The 17174-nt window shown below is 36.9% G+C and overlaps 1 protein-coding gene across 1 annotated transcript in view; it reads left to right on the top strand.

Annotated features, from left to right (window-relative positions):
- The window catches only part of VIPR2 (vasoactive intestinal peptide receptor 2), a 56003-nt gene extending 39259 nt beyond the window's left edge, over positions 1-16744 (top strand). Inside the window, exons 7-13 of the mRNA XM_069859318.1 lie at positions 1782-1932; positions 2582-2642; positions 4002-4071; positions 9072-9163; positions 12410-12539; positions 12626-12667; positions 14247-16744. Of these exons, the coding sequence (XP_069715419.1) occupies positions 1782-1932; positions 2582-2642; positions 4002-4071; positions 9072-9163; positions 12410-12539; positions 12626-12667; positions 14247-14420 (720 nt within the window). The 3' untranslated portion in view covers positions 14421-16744. The remainder of the gene's footprint in view (positions 1-1781; positions 1933-2581; positions 2643-4001; positions 4072-9071; positions 9164-12409; positions 12540-12625; positions 12668-14246) is intronic.
- The last annotated feature ends 430 nt before the right edge of the window (positions 16745-17174 follow it).

Genomic DNA, 17174 nt, shown 5'->3' with positions numbered 1-17174 from the left:
GTTGTATAAGGACCTAGTTGGCTAGTAGATATAGCTTTCACCAGAAATCTTGCTTGTAGGCAGCTAAAATTAGATGAGATTGATTCGAGTCTTTGGACTCTTACTTTGTTGTCTATACAAGTGTATACACAGGAACAAATATAGGCACGTATGTTGCATTGAGATACTGGAGACACCGCAAAGGGGTGATAGATACAGAGAAGTATCTCTAGGAAGTCTATGCCCTTCTGGCTTAGCAGCTGGTGACCAGGATCTATGAGGGCATCTCACTTCCTAATAGATACCTGTTTTTAGAAAAGAAGAATCAATCACTAAACGAGTAAGTTTCCTACGTAGGTATTTGGTGTACTTGGAAATTTAACAGAAGCAGTGGAGGTATGAAGGGTATTTAAAGTAGGGGAAAGTAGGCAGAAACTAGAAGTTTTGTTTAGTCTGCTGCATTCACCATATCATCTCATTTCTCAGTTTGTTCTCAGCAGAAACATTCTTATGTTCAATTCTCACATCCCAGATTCCTGCTGGGAAGTACGAAAGTAGTAGCAGCCAGCATTGTGGAACATCAGCGGCAGAGACATCTGATAATTGATTCCAAAGAGCAGCACATAGACTATAAGTATATGAGGGCTTGATTTTATGATATATGCTTATGGGTCTTGTTAATTAAGAAACACTACATCATTTTCTAAATGGAAAGCATAATTTTTAAAAGTCGATTCAACTTTTCCTTCTAAGTCTACTTAGAGTATTCACCACATAAAGTTACATTTTTCATTCAGTTTCCCATTTAGCCTTGAAAAATTCATAAAGCATTTCCTTTGATAAGTTTTACTCTTTTAGGAAGCCAGCTGGTATTTTAATATATTAGCCACCTCATAGATGATCATTTAATCTAATAGCTATTCATTAACTAATTATTGCAGATGTGTGCATTTGTTGATAACCACCACCTTTTACAGCATTTATGCTATGAAGTTTTCAAAATTTCTAAGCTGTGAGATGCTGTTAGAGCAACCTAATTTTTTTTTTTTTATTATTATTTGGATGGGGGCTGTTATACATGCAGTACCATTTACAACATCTCAATTTGCTTGAGAGAAGAATTCTACTGGACATTGGTTGCTAGAATTACATGGGGAGTTAAAATCTATAGCATATATTATTAACATGGTGGGTTGACCTTGGCTGGACACCCAACTGCTCTATCACTTCTCTCCTCAGTAGAACAGGAGTAAGAAAATCAGATGGAAGAAACCTCATGGGTCAATATAAAGACAATTTAATAAAGCAAAAGCAAAGTCTGTGTGCAGAAGCAAAGTAAGACAAAAGATCTATTCTCTACTTTCTGTCAGCAGGAAAAGTCCAGCCACTTCCCAGAAAGTAGGGATTCAGTATGCATAGCAGTTGCTCTGGAAGACAAATGTCTTAATAATGAATGCCAGCCCACCCTCCTCCTTTCTCTTAGCTTTTATTGCTGGTATGGAATATCCCTTTGGTCAGTTTGGGTCATCTGTCCTGGCTATGTCCCCTTCGAAGGTCTTGCTTACCTCCAGCCTACCGGTGAGGGAGGAATGCTGGAGAGAGCCTTGATACTGTACAAGCGCTGCTCAGCAGCTCAGATAACACAATGGTGTTATCAACACCTTTCTGGCTACCAATACAAAGTACAGCAATACGAGGGCTGCTATGAGGGAAATTAATTCCATCTCAGCTGGACACAGTACATAACAGAATAACAGAGCATCTGGCCTGCAACAACTTCCATCCCTATTCTCGAATTTCAGGTGGGCTGCAAGGCTATTCTGGTGTTTTTTCAGTATGGTGTTATGGCAAACTTTTACTGGCTCTTGGTTGAAGGACTTTACCTCCACATCCTCCTTGTGCTAATATTCTCCCCCAACAGACACTTCACAATCTACCTGCTGATTGGATGGGGTAAGAACTTAAACATCTTCCAAAATTATTATTTTTTATGTATGTATGTATCAGATTCAGTATTTTAGTTGCCCAGCTACAGGCTATGCTATGTTATTTGCCTTTCTGAAAAGCCTGATAATATCGTCCATCTGGTTTTAAATACATATTTTCTTTTAATTTCCAGAAAGTGCAGTAATATTTATACAGAGTGCTTTAAAGCTTCCAGTAATAGGTGGTCATAAAACATTTAGGTATTGCTGGGAAGTGGGAATAAAGCAGTATGTGGGAATAAAGCAATATAGTTCCTTATGAAATGTTTTACACTTTAGTTTTATATTGTAGTCCCAGGAAATGCACTGGGAATGCATAACCTGTACTTATCTCCCTGTAGGTCACTCTGACAATTTGAAAGAAACCTAAGAAAGGCGTGCTTTTTGTGTATCAGTCATTATGGCTGCATTTTCATAAGAAATAAACCCACTTCCCTGCAGTCTTTGTAATCTATTTCTTACACCCCCTAGCTCATCAGATGGGCCTCTCCCTCCATTCACTAAACTGTTCACTATATACAATATGTTTGGGAAACAATTGATTACTAGCAGGCTGGACTTTTTTGGTTTTGTGGACTTATATTTTGTGATCATTCTCTAAGCCTCATTTTTTTCAGGAATTCCCACCATATTCGTTATTACATGGACAGTGACACGGATCCTTTTAGAGGACACTGGGTAGGTACATGGAGGAGAGAAAGCTTAATGCCTCCATCTATGCCAATACAATTCTTATCTTGGATATGGTGGTGTTCACACAAAGGTGATGTGCTGCTTTGAAGGGGATGAGCACCGAACTGAAATTTCAGGTGTGGCAATAAAGGGACAGGTGTTTAGGAGCTGTTTGGCGTGCTGTTTATACTTGCTATTTAATTGAAAAACTCTTAAAGGCAGGAAAGGGCAGAGATAGGTTATGACTAGCATTAACCCCTGAGACCCACATTTGGAGCTATCTCCTTTGGATGTCTGAGTAATACTTAAATGGCAGTGAAGATCCTTATGTTCGGTGGTTGCCATACAGTAAGATAGAGTAAGATTCTGGGCAATCTAATATGCTAATTATCAACTCAAAAGATTGATATCCCGATACATTTGGTTATATCTAAGTTACATTCCCAGAGCTGTAGCAATGTGATTTAAACATACGTAAGATGCACGTAGCCAGGTAAAACTATGACTGACTAGAACTAGGCCTGGCTCTTGGTCTGGAAGGGCAACTGAAATAAGAATTTTATAGTACCTACTGCTTCCCCTAGTCCCAAGGAATGGGAAAGCATTCCTAGCCAGTGGCACAAACATCTCCCACACAGTGAACAAACAGTTCACACTCCTTTTTTCCACTTGACAAATATTTTTCAATTATTTCTATAATCAAAGTGAAAAATCAGATCCTACATAACTTCTAAGTCTTTTTTTCCAAGACCTCTAACATGCAAACTGAAGGTTAATTCCTTTTTACTTTGTCATTATGATCACAGTTAGAGAAACTCTGAAGGATATTGCCCTTGCTTAAGATGAATCTTTGAGAGCACTTGTACTCAGAGTATTTGGACTAAAAGTTCTGAGGCTACACCAACAATTAAATTTGCAGATTTTCAGAAAAATTTACAGGTTCAGTCTCACATTTTCCTAAAGCCATTCCAGCCATCTGTTAACCTAACTATCCCACAAGGCTATTCTGTCATTTTAATTTTATCTGTCAGTTACTTTAGATTTTCCTGATACATAGAGGCTGATGTTAAGTGCACGTTCTTAAAGTGTCCTTACATAAAGTGAAACTAAGCTTGGTTTCCCTAAAGGCTAATGTCCTCCATGATTTCTAATGGTGCAGTCTAGTGTGCCTGATGTTTTAGCTGATTTGAATATGTATATTAAAACCAGGAAAATAAAAGCAGAAAAAGATTGAATGCCAAAATCTAGGCCAGAATAAGCATTATTTGAGTATGCTTTCCCTTGTATATAAGAAATAATTCTCCTCGTAGGTCTTGCTTGCCAGATTATATTAATGTCAACATCATTTTCCCTCTTTTTCTATAGTTGCTGGGATACAAATGAGCATGGTGGTCCCTGGTGGGTTATACGAATACCAATTCTAATTTCTATTATAGTAAGTAAACTTTGAAGCATGAATTATAGATCAGTTTAGCATTTTATGGTGCATATAGCCATTATTCTTTACTGCTTGTTACAGATAGGCAAGAATTCTGTTGTATTGAAAAGAAATTGAGCTGTAGGAGAAACATTAAACAGATGCCAAGGCCATTAGAATGTGTTGCCTTCAAAATTTATCTGCCTCCTATTAAATGAGCAGTTGCTTTTATTTATACATTGTTCTTTCTTTAACATGTCTCCTGTTTATGAGCCTGAGGGAAGCAAAAATCTAATTATACTTTTCAATGAATTGCAGGTTTGATTTTCTGTGTAAATAAATAGCCCTACAACTGAGAATCAGATATTGCAGCGATAATACAGCTGTTTATATCTTTCTTTAATTTATCTTTCTTAGATATATTAGAAATATATTATTATTTTATATTATATATATAGAGAGAGATATATAGATATATAGAGAGAGATATATACTATATCTTTCTTAGTATATCTTTCTTTAATTTAAGCTTACTTAAATAGATATTGAGCATGAAGTATTTGCAAAAGAATAGCATTTGAGAATCTTTCACAGGGCTTTTCTTATATGGAGCTCATTGGAATTACTACAGTAGCGTAATAAAATTCCTGTTCCTTGTGATGGTTCTGTAATTAACTTTGGAAATACATTTCAGATATTTTTGCTATGTTTTAACATTTTAGTAAGAAAACTTAGGGCATTACTAGATTACACAATACTTCAAGAGAGTCCAGATTAGCCCAGCGCCTATGTTTGGGCTTGCCTTCAATCCATGCCTGCTGAAAATAATTTTGAAAGAACTTTCTATCATCTTCATCGGAGTGAATCCTACAGTCTTTAAAGAGAAAGCAGAATAAACATATGTGTGAAATGACATACGATAAGGACTCACAGAAAAGATGTTTTATGAGGTGAAGAAATGGGCATGCAAAGAACTACCTCAGAAATGTGGAGAATGTTGGATGGTCCAGACCAAAGAAAATATGTTGAAATATAAAAGCAAAATAAACCGCCTGTTGTTTACAGAAAGATGAAAGTCTGTTCTTTGAACGTTCAATATAAACAGCTATCTGGTAGACAGCTGAGACTTCATGTGCCAGAATGAAGTGCATCTCTAAAGAAGTCCTAGACCTGGAAATGGAAGTTATCCAAGTGCTCATTAGCAGATTTGATTGCAGCTGGATCTTAGCAAAGACTGGGAAAAAATGGAGTACTGGTTAGCCAACAAAAGGGATGAAAGCAACTACGGATGTTGAAATGACTCTGCAGTGTGTACTGTGTGAAGCCACTTACTTCTCCGGATAGATGATTCTTCAGTTGTTTGATCAACTACATTTTGCATTTGGGAAGTTAAGCTGAGAAAGGAGGACTCAGAACTACAAGTAGTCATAAAAGCAGTGACACTCACCTTTTCCTGCCAGATCAGTATCATGTCTTTTTGAAGCATCAAACTATAACCAGCACATCCACTGTGGCTGCTAGGATGCTACACAAACTTACTGCTGTGCAAAGCTGAGTGCACATTCGTAGAGTTAGAGTGGCTAATGAAATGTCACATAAAATTTGTCATCGAAGATGGAATAATACTGCATTAATGAAAAAATAGTTTTCAATATGAATACACTGTGATAAGCTCAACATTTCCTGCTACCTTCTAGAAAAAATAAAATTCAAAGTGTCAAGTCTTTGAATGATGAAGTCAGTGCTGCCTGCCATTCAACAATGAAAACAGATCATTGCAAGTTCTTTGGGTAGGTATTGTGGAAGAGTCATGATAAAATTATGATGTTTCTTGGTAAAATTATGATGTACTTGCATCGCACTCACACAGAGCGTTCAGACTGTTCTCAAGAACGTGAAAAGACTGGAAAAATTACAGAGGATGGTGACAAGGATGATCAGCAATAACAACTGGCTTCAGTAGTAGGAAGGACATCTATGTAAGCAGCCAATGAGGTGAACACAGGAGATGTCTGACAGAAGCTGAATTTCAACAAAATAAAGGAGAGCAGGACCCCTGAGCTGAGAACTCTCATGTCTTATGTAATGGCATGGAAGAAAGCCCAGACTATGGCTGATATTGAAAATCTCTAAGAGGAGGAAGAAGGCTGAGGAAAAGAAGAGTAGAACAGAGCCTTATTATGAGGATGATGCTATAAATATACCCTTGAAAGAAGGAGGAAATCCTGCAAAGGTTTTAAGGAGCCACCTTAGATTTAACGGGAAGTCCACTAAGTCTTCATGCCATATTCACTCTCTTCCATTGATTTCTGTGTTAACTCCAAACATTTTCACTGCTTGGAAGGTCATACTTTCTATAGGTTATTATCTAACAGTAAATAATATTGTGAGAGCAAGTTCTGACGTAACAGAATGGCTTGAGTTATTTCAATGGTGTGTCAGAAACCCTTCCTGGCAGCTCCTCCTGACAACTTTGGCTTGAGAAAAGATATTTGGCAGGCTTCCATGCTTCATGCTGTATATATTTCAGACTTATGTAACAAAGGCTGACTATTCCAAGTAATTAATACAGTATTACCCATACTCTCCCACTAGAAAATGTCTCCACAGGTGCCTTTTCCGTACTTCCACTTGTGTTGTTCAGGTGGAAAAAGTACTTCTGTCACATCAAAGTATCTGAGAAATCTTTATCTTGTTGTCTCACATTGCAGGTAGTGTAAGGGACTAAGTAGCAAGAAAAAAGCAACATGACCATTCAAATCATAAATGCTTAGGCAATGTGTTTAGACTCAAAAAATTATTGTTAGAAGTCAACCAGTAGAAAAGGACACCAGCATCGCGCTGTCACTCCACTAAAGAGGCATCTTTTGTCTTCACTCTCTTTCAGGTTCTCTGCATTTGCATCATTTTCTCATTTTCCTGTTCCTAGGGGTTCATTGAACAGTATACATATTTTACTTTACTTAAGGACATTAAACTTAAGGCTTTTATAGGACTGAAAAACTACAATACTAAAAGTAAAATTCCAGAGCACTACATTTTTCATATTTTATATTGTTCATATTTATATTGTTCAAAATCAGATGTATATTTTAAACTATTTAAATTATCAATTAAATAATAATCATAGAGAACATAATGTTTTCCACTGTAGGAAGTCACTGGCAGTTAACAATTTTTAGCTCTTAATACCCTGTTTCAGCTGGCTTGGTTTACAAACTCAGTAGTACCAAGAACTGTTACAAGCTCCGAACAAGAATGTATGTTTTTCATTAATCCAGGACTGTGCTTGCAGACAGAAGGGTATGTGTTTGAAAACTATCTTAAAAGTAATACATGAACATCAGTCAAGAATGTGAGTCACTTGAGTGTCATTTTGCAGATGACTTGATGCTTCAGAAACCAAATGGATGACAGTTTATTCTGTAACAGTAAAAACTAAGGATGCTTGTGAAGAAAAAGAATTTATTCTGCCAGTCCCCTTACAAATACAGGATAAAGATTTTTTCCTTTTCCCATTTTGTCACTGAAAAGTATACAATGAGAAGGAAGCTCTCTCCCTGTTCACTTATATTGGCTCCTGGCAAAGTAAATGTATATTCCTTAGTCTGGATGCTCTGCTGTGGTGAGTCTGTAGATACGATCAGCAATAAGAGGCTTCTGACTGTTACTTTCATAGGAGACTTGCATCAAGGAAAGCTTCTAATTCATCATCTTCCAGAAAAATGCATGTTTATTTCAGTAAAGGCTTATATTTTCAAACGTTTCTTTTTTATTCTTTTTTTTCTAAAAGTATTAGATTTAATTTTCCTAGTTTATTTGTTAATATCGTAAATCATGCTAAGTATGTCAGAGAAGACTCAGAAATGCATTGAATCTGAAAAACTTACAGCCAAATTGATAAGCCTGGAAAAAAAAAGTTCCAGCAATATGTCAAGGCACAGAGAGACTGAAGGTTTGTAGCAGTGAATCAAGCACTGTCTGGTTGGGTACCGAACATCCTGATTTGGGGCTCTAGGATAGTGCTAGTTAAAAACAATAATATGCTAATTTTCACAATGATAGAAATTTTTGTCTAGATTGATTTCTTCTAAAATGTGTGTATTTGATGCAGCTGTAGTTTTTAGCTCACATTGTTACTGTGGTGTGGATTCAAGGTGTTCCCTCACTTTAGTACAGGGATGCTATATTTAGTGTGTGTTTTTCTAGCCTGTCCCAAACAATCCAGCACCAGAAGGGCTGGGGAAGATAAGAGGTCAAAAGTCAAGGATAAAGAAATAATGTGAGTAAAACTTAGGATCTACTGAGTTTTATACTTTGGTTTTCCAGACTGATCAGGGTCTGATCATAACTTTTTTTAATGCAATTGCCTCCTTTCCCTTTCTTTGGAACGAGATAATATTACTGTTCTATCTCACAAGGCTGTCATGAGAATAAAATGTTAGGCTGCAAGGATTCAGCACCTTCAGTGATCATGTCTGCATCAGCACCCAAGACAGACAGAGATACTTGTGAGAAGCCCTTTCTATGCATGATTTAAGTGACCAGATCACCTGTGCAACAATCTTCTCTTCCCCTAATCCAGAAAGAAAATATTAAAAGCCAAGGTAAGAGGCAAGAGAGGGTCAAACCAGTGTAGAACTCACATTTTCCTTTGGGCTTCCAGTCACGAATCCACACAATTTAGGACAATACTTGATTGGACCAAATCACATCCTATGTCCCATCCTGCTAGGAAATCTGAGATTTTGGAAGGAAGGTGTTCTGACAACTAGGGCTTTGAAAGGCTTATTCCGGGCAGACTACAACTGGTGGCCATACAGAGGTGTGCTGGGCGTAACAAACCTGGTGAGGCATAAAATAGACAACAGGTTTGACAGCATAGGGCTTAATGTGTTTTGGCAAGAGGTACGTGACACCCACTGCTGAGCTGATTTGTCTGAATTGATAAGCATTTCTTTGTTCTGTGTACTGAGTGGAGAAGTCAGAAGTCACCAGTATGCTTCTTCTCTTTGCAGGTGAATTTTATACTTTTCATTAGTATTATAAGAATCTTACTGCAAAAGTTAAGATCTCCAGATGTTGGAGGAAATGACCAGTCACAGTACAAGTGAGTCATGTTTTTAGATATTGTGTTCAGAACCAAAATACTCCCTGTAAGATTTCTTCTGCTGAAACCTGCTACCAAAAATTGCTGTGGTATTATAATTACATTTAATTCAGAACTAATTTTATATGTGGTTTAATAAAGATCTTGTCGCTATGCTGAAATACAGATTAATATAATTTTTGGTCAAACACAAACAAATTCAATAAAAAAATACAATTTCATAAAGACAAACAAGTTATTCTTGAATATTAGCTTAATCCATGAATTAATATGCTGATACAAAAAATATGAAGAGTAATAGCTTTCTTTTAATGTAAAAATATTTAATTTCAACATAACAAAAGTTTCAAGATCAAAACCCTTTGCTTCATCCACCTTAAAAGCATTTTTTTTTTAATTTTTCTTTTCTAAAATACTCTTTTTTGGTAAAAAATACATCTTTTTTTTTTAAGACCTGAAAGAAGTTATGTTGCTCTTAAAAAGTAAAAAATTAAATGCATATTTTATGTTGATGTTAAATGGCATCTTTATTTTTCTGGAGGAAAAGAAATGGTTCTGATTTTGATCAACTTCATTTGTCTTTAGGCTTTCTTCTTTTGTGTTTTGATTTGAACATCAAATCCTAACTTTCATTGTTTCCACAGCTTTAAATCAAGAAATGCTAGGAGGCAATTTAAATACATTGCTAAAACTGGATTTATTCTTTAATACATTGCCAATATCAGCTATCATTGTTTATTATAATAGCTGCTGGATACTTTAATTCTGAATCAAGAATCTGTTGCAGTGGGTCTTATTTTGAAGCCCAGGTATAGGCACTTAGTTTAACACTTCAGGGTGATAATATGATGTTTCAATGACAAAACCTAATCCGAATACTGAAAATTCAAAATGCTTTATGTGACCTTAGAAAATGTGCTCCTGGATACAACCTTTTCTTTACTTACAAAATACTGAATTCCCATCCTAAAAGAAGAGAAAACATGGTGCGCTCAAGTAAAGCGTATCCTTAAAGCCAAGGGAACTAGGACTATATGTATTTTGTAAAGAACCTGACACATCTGATGCAAAAAGTGAAGAATTCTGATGTGCCACAGAAAAGACAATGCTACTGGATTGACATAAGCCTTTGCTTCAAAGAGCTACATGGATTTTTTTTTTTGTGTTTGCTTCTTGAACTAACTAAACGTGGGAGAATGAAATCAACAACGATGACATTATGCAGTTGCCTCATTCTTCTTTAGCACAGTGACCAACCTCTGGGCAGGAAATCCCCTCAAGTTTACTCCTTGTGACAGGATTTTTTTCTGTGTTTCAGTGTGGTATTTATGTATTTTATGAAAATGAGACATTCCCTTCCTGTCAGTCCATCATTTTCCACAGTTTAGTGTAGCACTCCATTGTATTGTTCATATTGTTCATCAATAGCGACTTTGTCCTTCATTATTCAGTCGTGTGAAATTCTTTGCTTTTCGCATTTGATTGCATGATTAAGTTTGGATTCGATGATCTCTAGCTGATACTCATGGGAACAGTGGATTAACCTCCTCAAGAAATACTGCATCTACACAGCAAATTAAAGATCTGGAAGGCTCATTTTTCAAAATGCAACGCATTTTCTAAAATACAGAGAAGAATAAGGCTGTTTTTTCTGTACCTTTCCTTCAATAAAATTGAAGTGCAGTATAGAGAAAGTAACATCAGCTAGACAAAAATTATTAATACAAAAATGGAGTGAAAGTGAAATATGAGTCTAGAATGCTTACTACTAATGCAAGTCACCATTTATTCCGTTCCTCTGGCCCACTTGTTTGTATGTGGTTCCATCTTTATTGCTTATTTTACTTTTGCAATGGGTAAGGTTAAGCTTCAAATAAAATCAGTTTTCCATTTCATCTGGGAAACCAGGAATTTTGCTGCCATCATCATCTCCTCCAGTCATAAATTAATTTCTCCTGCTAAGGAAATCCTACTTTTCCCACTTGCTGGTATCACCTTTAGATGTGAGGGTTTTACTGTACTTGAGAAACTTTGCTGTCAGAAGTGATTATTTCCCTGTAAACAGATGCAGCCTCTGGGACATCATGAACAAAGGGAGACCATGAAGACTGACACAAAAAAAAAGATAAACTGCTTGAAATACCTTGACTTTTCTATTAAAATAGGTGAATTCACAACAGCATCCTTTCGTTGTGGAACCAAGTTATATTCATCAAGACAGTGATGAATTATGGGGCTCAGCATTGTAACTTCTTGAATTTTATCTGACACCAGACGTCCATAATCATGCATGACTGGCCCTGTATAATAAATAAAACTGATGTTATTAGGATGAAATAAGTGACAGATAGGGGATGATTAGCAATTCATCATTTCAGTGGTTTCACAGGCAGTTTGTCAGAGCTGCTCTGCTGAATAATTTAAAGTTCTCTGGTTTTAACTTCAGTTTTTCCATCCTTAACTTCAGTTAATCACATATACTTAATACCGTAAGTATAATTATGAGCATTTGGTATGTGTTGGTAAATCTGAAATTGCTCAGGAAAATCTCACAGTTGAGATTATTTTGGATGACATTTCCAAGGTAGTGTTTGCATAATGTGTACGTGAAATGTATGGGCTAAACGTACAGTTGTACATTTAAAGGAAATTAACATCAATTAATTGTAAGAGACAGATTTTACCTTGTGTACAAGTGGACCCGTCAGTCTGACTTTGCAGGAAGGCATTATTCCTTTCGAATTTTAAACCCTTTATGCTAGGAAAAAAATATCTAGAGAGACCTGATGACAGCTTGTGACAGTTTGTTGAATGTGTTCCTGTGAAATGATGCAGTAAAATCTTATGCCCAAAACCCATGCCATGAAACCAGGCTGGGAACTGGGTGTGTGTCAAAGACACATAGCAGAAAGCAGGTCCTACACTCTATTGCTGTCCAGTCAGCAACTGAAAAGTGGTCTTTTGGTTTAGAGAAGCCCTGCAGCCTTTTGCCAGCTTTTGGAGGACTGCAAAGTCAGCAAGATCAAGTATAGCATAAAATTGCACTTGTTAATTTATGAAGTTATTATGTGGCTAATCTCATAGCAAGCCTAAAGGAAAACAATTTGCAGTAAAAGAATTTTACTAAGACACTTGATAAATCTGAAGTCATACAAGGTTTATGTAAAGGACATTGCATCAGGTTCTTATCTTACAAAAACAAAGATTTATCACTAAACTCCAGCTTTTTCTCTTTTATTTATCCAGGAGACTTGCAAAATCCACATTGTTGCTTATCCCGTTATTTGGAGTTCACTACACAGTGTTTGCTCTATTTCCTGACCGCAGTTCCAATAATTACAAAATAATCTTTGAGTTGTGTTTGGGATCTTTTCAGGTAAATTTTAAAGCTTTTATTCAAAAGCAGTTCTATTGACCCAGGTTGATGCTCCCTACTAACTAACTAATGTTGTGTCTTTCCAGGGGCTGATTGTTGCAGTCTTGTATTGTTTTTTGAACAGTGAAGTAAGTCTTACCTTGCCTACTGAGGGTGGTTTGTTTTGACCAAATATAAAAATGCCCCTGTAATTCCACTCTGACACATGAAGCTGTTTTAGGAGATGCTTGCATTCCTGTTTATAGAATATACCTGTGGCAATTTCTATGGAATAGGAGAAACTAGTGTATTTGGGTGAAGAGTTAAGAGCTGTTGGAAAATTAATTTCTTTCAAACTGAAGTGTTAGTAAATTTGTCTTCTGTTATTTAACTGTATTACAAGCAATGTGGATGGTGCTAGTGAGGTGCAACAGGTATAGAAATTTATCCAAAACTTGAAACAGACCGTTGAGTGAGTATTTAGGAGCAATTTTGTGAGAGAATCTAACCCCCAGAACAGCAGCAGATTTTCAGAAGTGCTCAGCATGTAGCAGCTTTCCTAGTCTCAACTGAGGAAGATGCAAGGAATTCCTCTTGATGTCAGCCACTATTTAAAAATCTTGCAGTGTTTGACAGGAGGAATCTGTTGGAAGAAGAAACCTGCTTGCACAGGGAATTGACTTTCAGGTCTGCTGAGTGCTATTCTGTTTTTTGATATTCACAAGATGCCTGATTCTATGCCTTAAGTAGGTGCGATTGATAGGTAGGTACCAAAAGGTAAAGTTGCAGCACAGGTGATACAAAACTGATTTTGAAAATGTCCTTGGTGTAGCCTTTGTAAAAAATGATTTGATATACTAGAGGGAAGGGATACCAGCCAGAGAGACCTTGACAGGCTTGAGGAGTGAGCCCATGCGATTCTCATGAAGTTCAACAAGGGCAAGTGCAAGGTCTTGCACCAGAGTCAGGGCAATCCAACTGGGGGGATAAATTGTTTCTGAGCAGCCCTGCAGAGAAGGACTTGGGGGTAGTGGATGAAAAGTTGGACGTGAGCTGGCAATGTGGACTTGTAGCTAAGAAAGTCAATCATGTCTTGCATCAAAAGAAGCATGACCAGCAAGTCAATAGAGGTGCTGTTCTCTCAGTAGAAGGAGGACATGAGCCTCTTAGAGTGAGTCCAGAGGATGGCCACAAAAATAGTCAGAAGGCTGGGAAACCTCTCCTGTGAAGAACAACTAAGAGAGCTGGGGTGATTCAGCCTGAAAAAGAGAAGACTCTGGGGAGACCTTGCAGCAGCCTTTCACTGCTTAAAGGGAGCATATAAGAGAGACAGAGAAACACTTTTAAGCAGGTCCTATATTGACAGGATAAAAGTTAGTAGTTCCAAGCTGAAAGAGGGTAGATTTTGAGTGGACATAAGGAAAAAAATTTACTGTGAGGGTGGTAAGGCACTGGCACAAGTTGCACAGAGCAGTTGTGGCTGCCCCATCCTTGGAGGTGTCCAAAGCCAGGTTAGATGAAGCTTTGAGCAACGTGATCAAGTGAAAGATGTCCCTGCCCATGGCATGGGGGTTGACACAGGATCTTCTTTAAAATTACCTTCCAAGCCAAGCCATTCTGTGATTCTGTTCCTAGAGATCACCGTTTGACAGCCAATAAATGTGGGCAAGTTCCTCATGTGAAAAATAACATTTTTCGCTCATCTTGGGAATTTTCTTTTTAACACAGGTGCAAGGGGAGCTGAAAAGGAAATGGCGGAGTTTGTGCTGGAAGCAGACAGCAGGCAGAGATTACAGACTCCACAGCTCTTCAATTTCTCGAAATGGATCAGAAAGTGTTTCTCAGCTCCACCGGAATTCAAGGGCTCAGTCATTTATGCAGACAGAGACCACTATGATATAAGTCAGTTATGTCCACCAAAACATGAAAAACTGTTGGATATATCATTCATTATGCAGCTCAATGTGATATTTCATAAAATGTACTGTTTAGTGCTTTGGTTTTCTGCGTGTTGGTATTTGGGAAATTGGTTTGTGCAGCCAACCGAGTAATAATAGAATCAACTGCCCCATGGATGCTATCTGGGATTTTTTAATAGCATTCATATTAAGTCTGATGTTTTCTTCTGTTTACTATCTGTAACTATTCAAAAACTCATTTACTGTAATGGTCCTTTTACCTTCCAACAAGTCCACAAGATATATGTGTGGTATTCTCTTCAATGCATACAGTTTCGTTACATGGTGTAAAGGTTAAGATGTGAAGCAAAAAAATTTCTTATACTTTATTTATACTTAAGGAAACATTTTTTTCCATTAAGGATTAGGAAATTCTTTCCTAACTAGGAAAAGCAAAATATAAATAAAGAAATGTAAGATTATAATTAACCACACTGGGAGTTTAGTGTGCTAATCCAGGAAATCATTAACAGTATTTATATAGAGGGAAAAAAGGTAGTACTACTCAGCTAGTTGTGTACGTTTCAGAGATTACTTCCTACAGAGTTTGCTTCCAGTTCTGTTGTTCCCTTCAGAAGTGCCTAGCTTTTAAGTTTTGGTGCAGAAAGCAGGGCTAGATTTCCAGTCCATGTGAAAAAGGCTACTGTAATAGTTTTAATTAAAATATCAGCATTTGTCAATGGTGTTATTGCAATCAGCAGTTGTTTTCTTCTGTTTAGAATTGGAGATTTGTGTTGATTTTTTATTAAACAGTTTTCTGAAGACATGATTTATTACTAGAGCAGTCTGGCATAGGATAAATAGACTTGGATAGCATATTGCCCATTGAAAATATCAGTTTTATATAATACTATCATCAAAATATGTCTCTAGAACTGCATACTTGGCAGCTAAAACAATGGATAATGGGATAAAATTACAACTCCCATTTAAGGAATAATGTAAATTCTCTTAGCTTAATTCTATTCTGTATCTATATGAGCTGATTTAGAATTTAGTCTTGACCATGACACCAGGAAAAAGAAAAAATTAGACAGAATCCCTAAAAATTACCATAAAAGGAAGAAATTGAAGGAATTCTCAACAATGCCAAACCTCTTAAATAGCCACTTTGTGAAAAAAAAAGACATAGAACTGACAGATTCTTATAAACGTACACAGAACTTTTGCACTCTTTAACCAGTGATGTTTACTTCTCATGTCACATTTAACCATGTTCACTCTAAATAGTAAGTGGGACTAATATTTGTGTGACTACTTCCAATCCATAAAAGCAATTGCCGTAATATTTCACATAACAGATTGTACAGAGCTAGGAGAATTCAAGGTCCATAATATTGCCAGGGAAAGGGAAGAACAGCAGCAAGGGCATGTCTTAGCAGGCATAAATGTACATTCTTGAAAATATTACCAGTATTACAAATATTGCTGGCAGTGTCAAAGTGCCCATACGTGTCTTGGTCTGATTTAATTTAGCTAGTCATTAGTTAAGCACAATTTATTTTAATGGGATTACCCTGGATTGATACAAAGTTATGTCAGACCAAAGACAGAAAAGCCCCGTGGTTCACATGAGTACTACAAAACAGGTAATTCTGCAAATGTTACATGACACTAAACGTCACACAGCGGGTTTTATTTGAGTTAAACAATAATCCAGTCATTTAGAGTGTTTTCTGCTGTCATTTGGTGAAGTAACTATGATGTTCTTGAATGAAGCAGTGGCAGTCCTATGGGGTCTAAAGATAGGACCCCCCACATGTATTATATTTAAACTAAATATATTCCCAAAGGCTTAAGACCTTAGCAATTTTCTTGGATTGCTGAACAATATTATCAATAAGCTCTTAATGGGAAATCTATGAAGACACATCGGAGCTTTGGTGGCTTCTTCTGTATCTAAATTAAATATATCTGTGCTTTTTAGCATTCTTTGTCTGAAGTGGCATTGAAACTGTTCAGCTCCCTGAGGTGTGACATGCAGAATGTACTTTTTGCCAGAAATCTCTAGGGTAGAAATGCACACTTGGCGAGTATTCAAGCAGTTTTGAGCTGAAAGAGGGTAGATTTAGATTAGATATTGGGAAGAAGTTTGTTACTGCGAGCGTGGTGGGACACTGGATCAGATTGCTCAGAGAAGTTATGGATGCCCCATCCCAGGAGGAGTTCAAAACCAGCCTGGATGAGGATTTTGAGCAACCTGATCCAGTGGGAGGTATCTCTGTCCATTGCAGGGGGATTGGAACTGGATGATCTTTAAGGTCCCTCCCAACCCAGAGCATTCTATAACCATTCAGACAGAATGATGTTATAGAAATAGAGATGTCAAGCAATCACTTCCATCAGTCTGTTTGGCATGATGCATCACCAATTACAGGTGTTTATAATTCATTGTATCCTAGAGAAAATTATCTTTTTTTTTCTAATTAGGTGAGCATGGAGAAAGTCTGCAGTTTAATGATTTCTGGATTATAAGACAGAAAAGCTTAAATAAACAAATACATCTTAAGTTGCAACAAAATAGCAGTTTCATTTAACAGGTAAGGTACTTTTAGATTTGATTCTACTTTTCATGTAGGGACTAATGCAATCTGAGACAATGTGACTGCAGCAGTGGGAGAATGTAGATGGTATCACTGAGTTTGTAAAGGACTATGTGGGCATGTGAAGAATAGCACACAAGGGAGAGAGATGCTGC

This window comes from Phaenicophaeus curvirostris, chromosome 6 (assembly GCF_032191515.1).
Source record: "Phaenicophaeus curvirostris isolate KB17595 chromosome 6, BPBGC_Pcur_1.0, whole genome shotgun sequence".
NCBI lineage: Eukaryota > Metazoa > Chordata > Aves > Cuculiformes > Cuculidae > Phaenicophaeus > Phaenicophaeus curvirostris.
The sequence above is the reverse complement of the archived record's forward strand: the minus strand, read 5'-3'. Positions and strand labels throughout refer to the sequence as shown.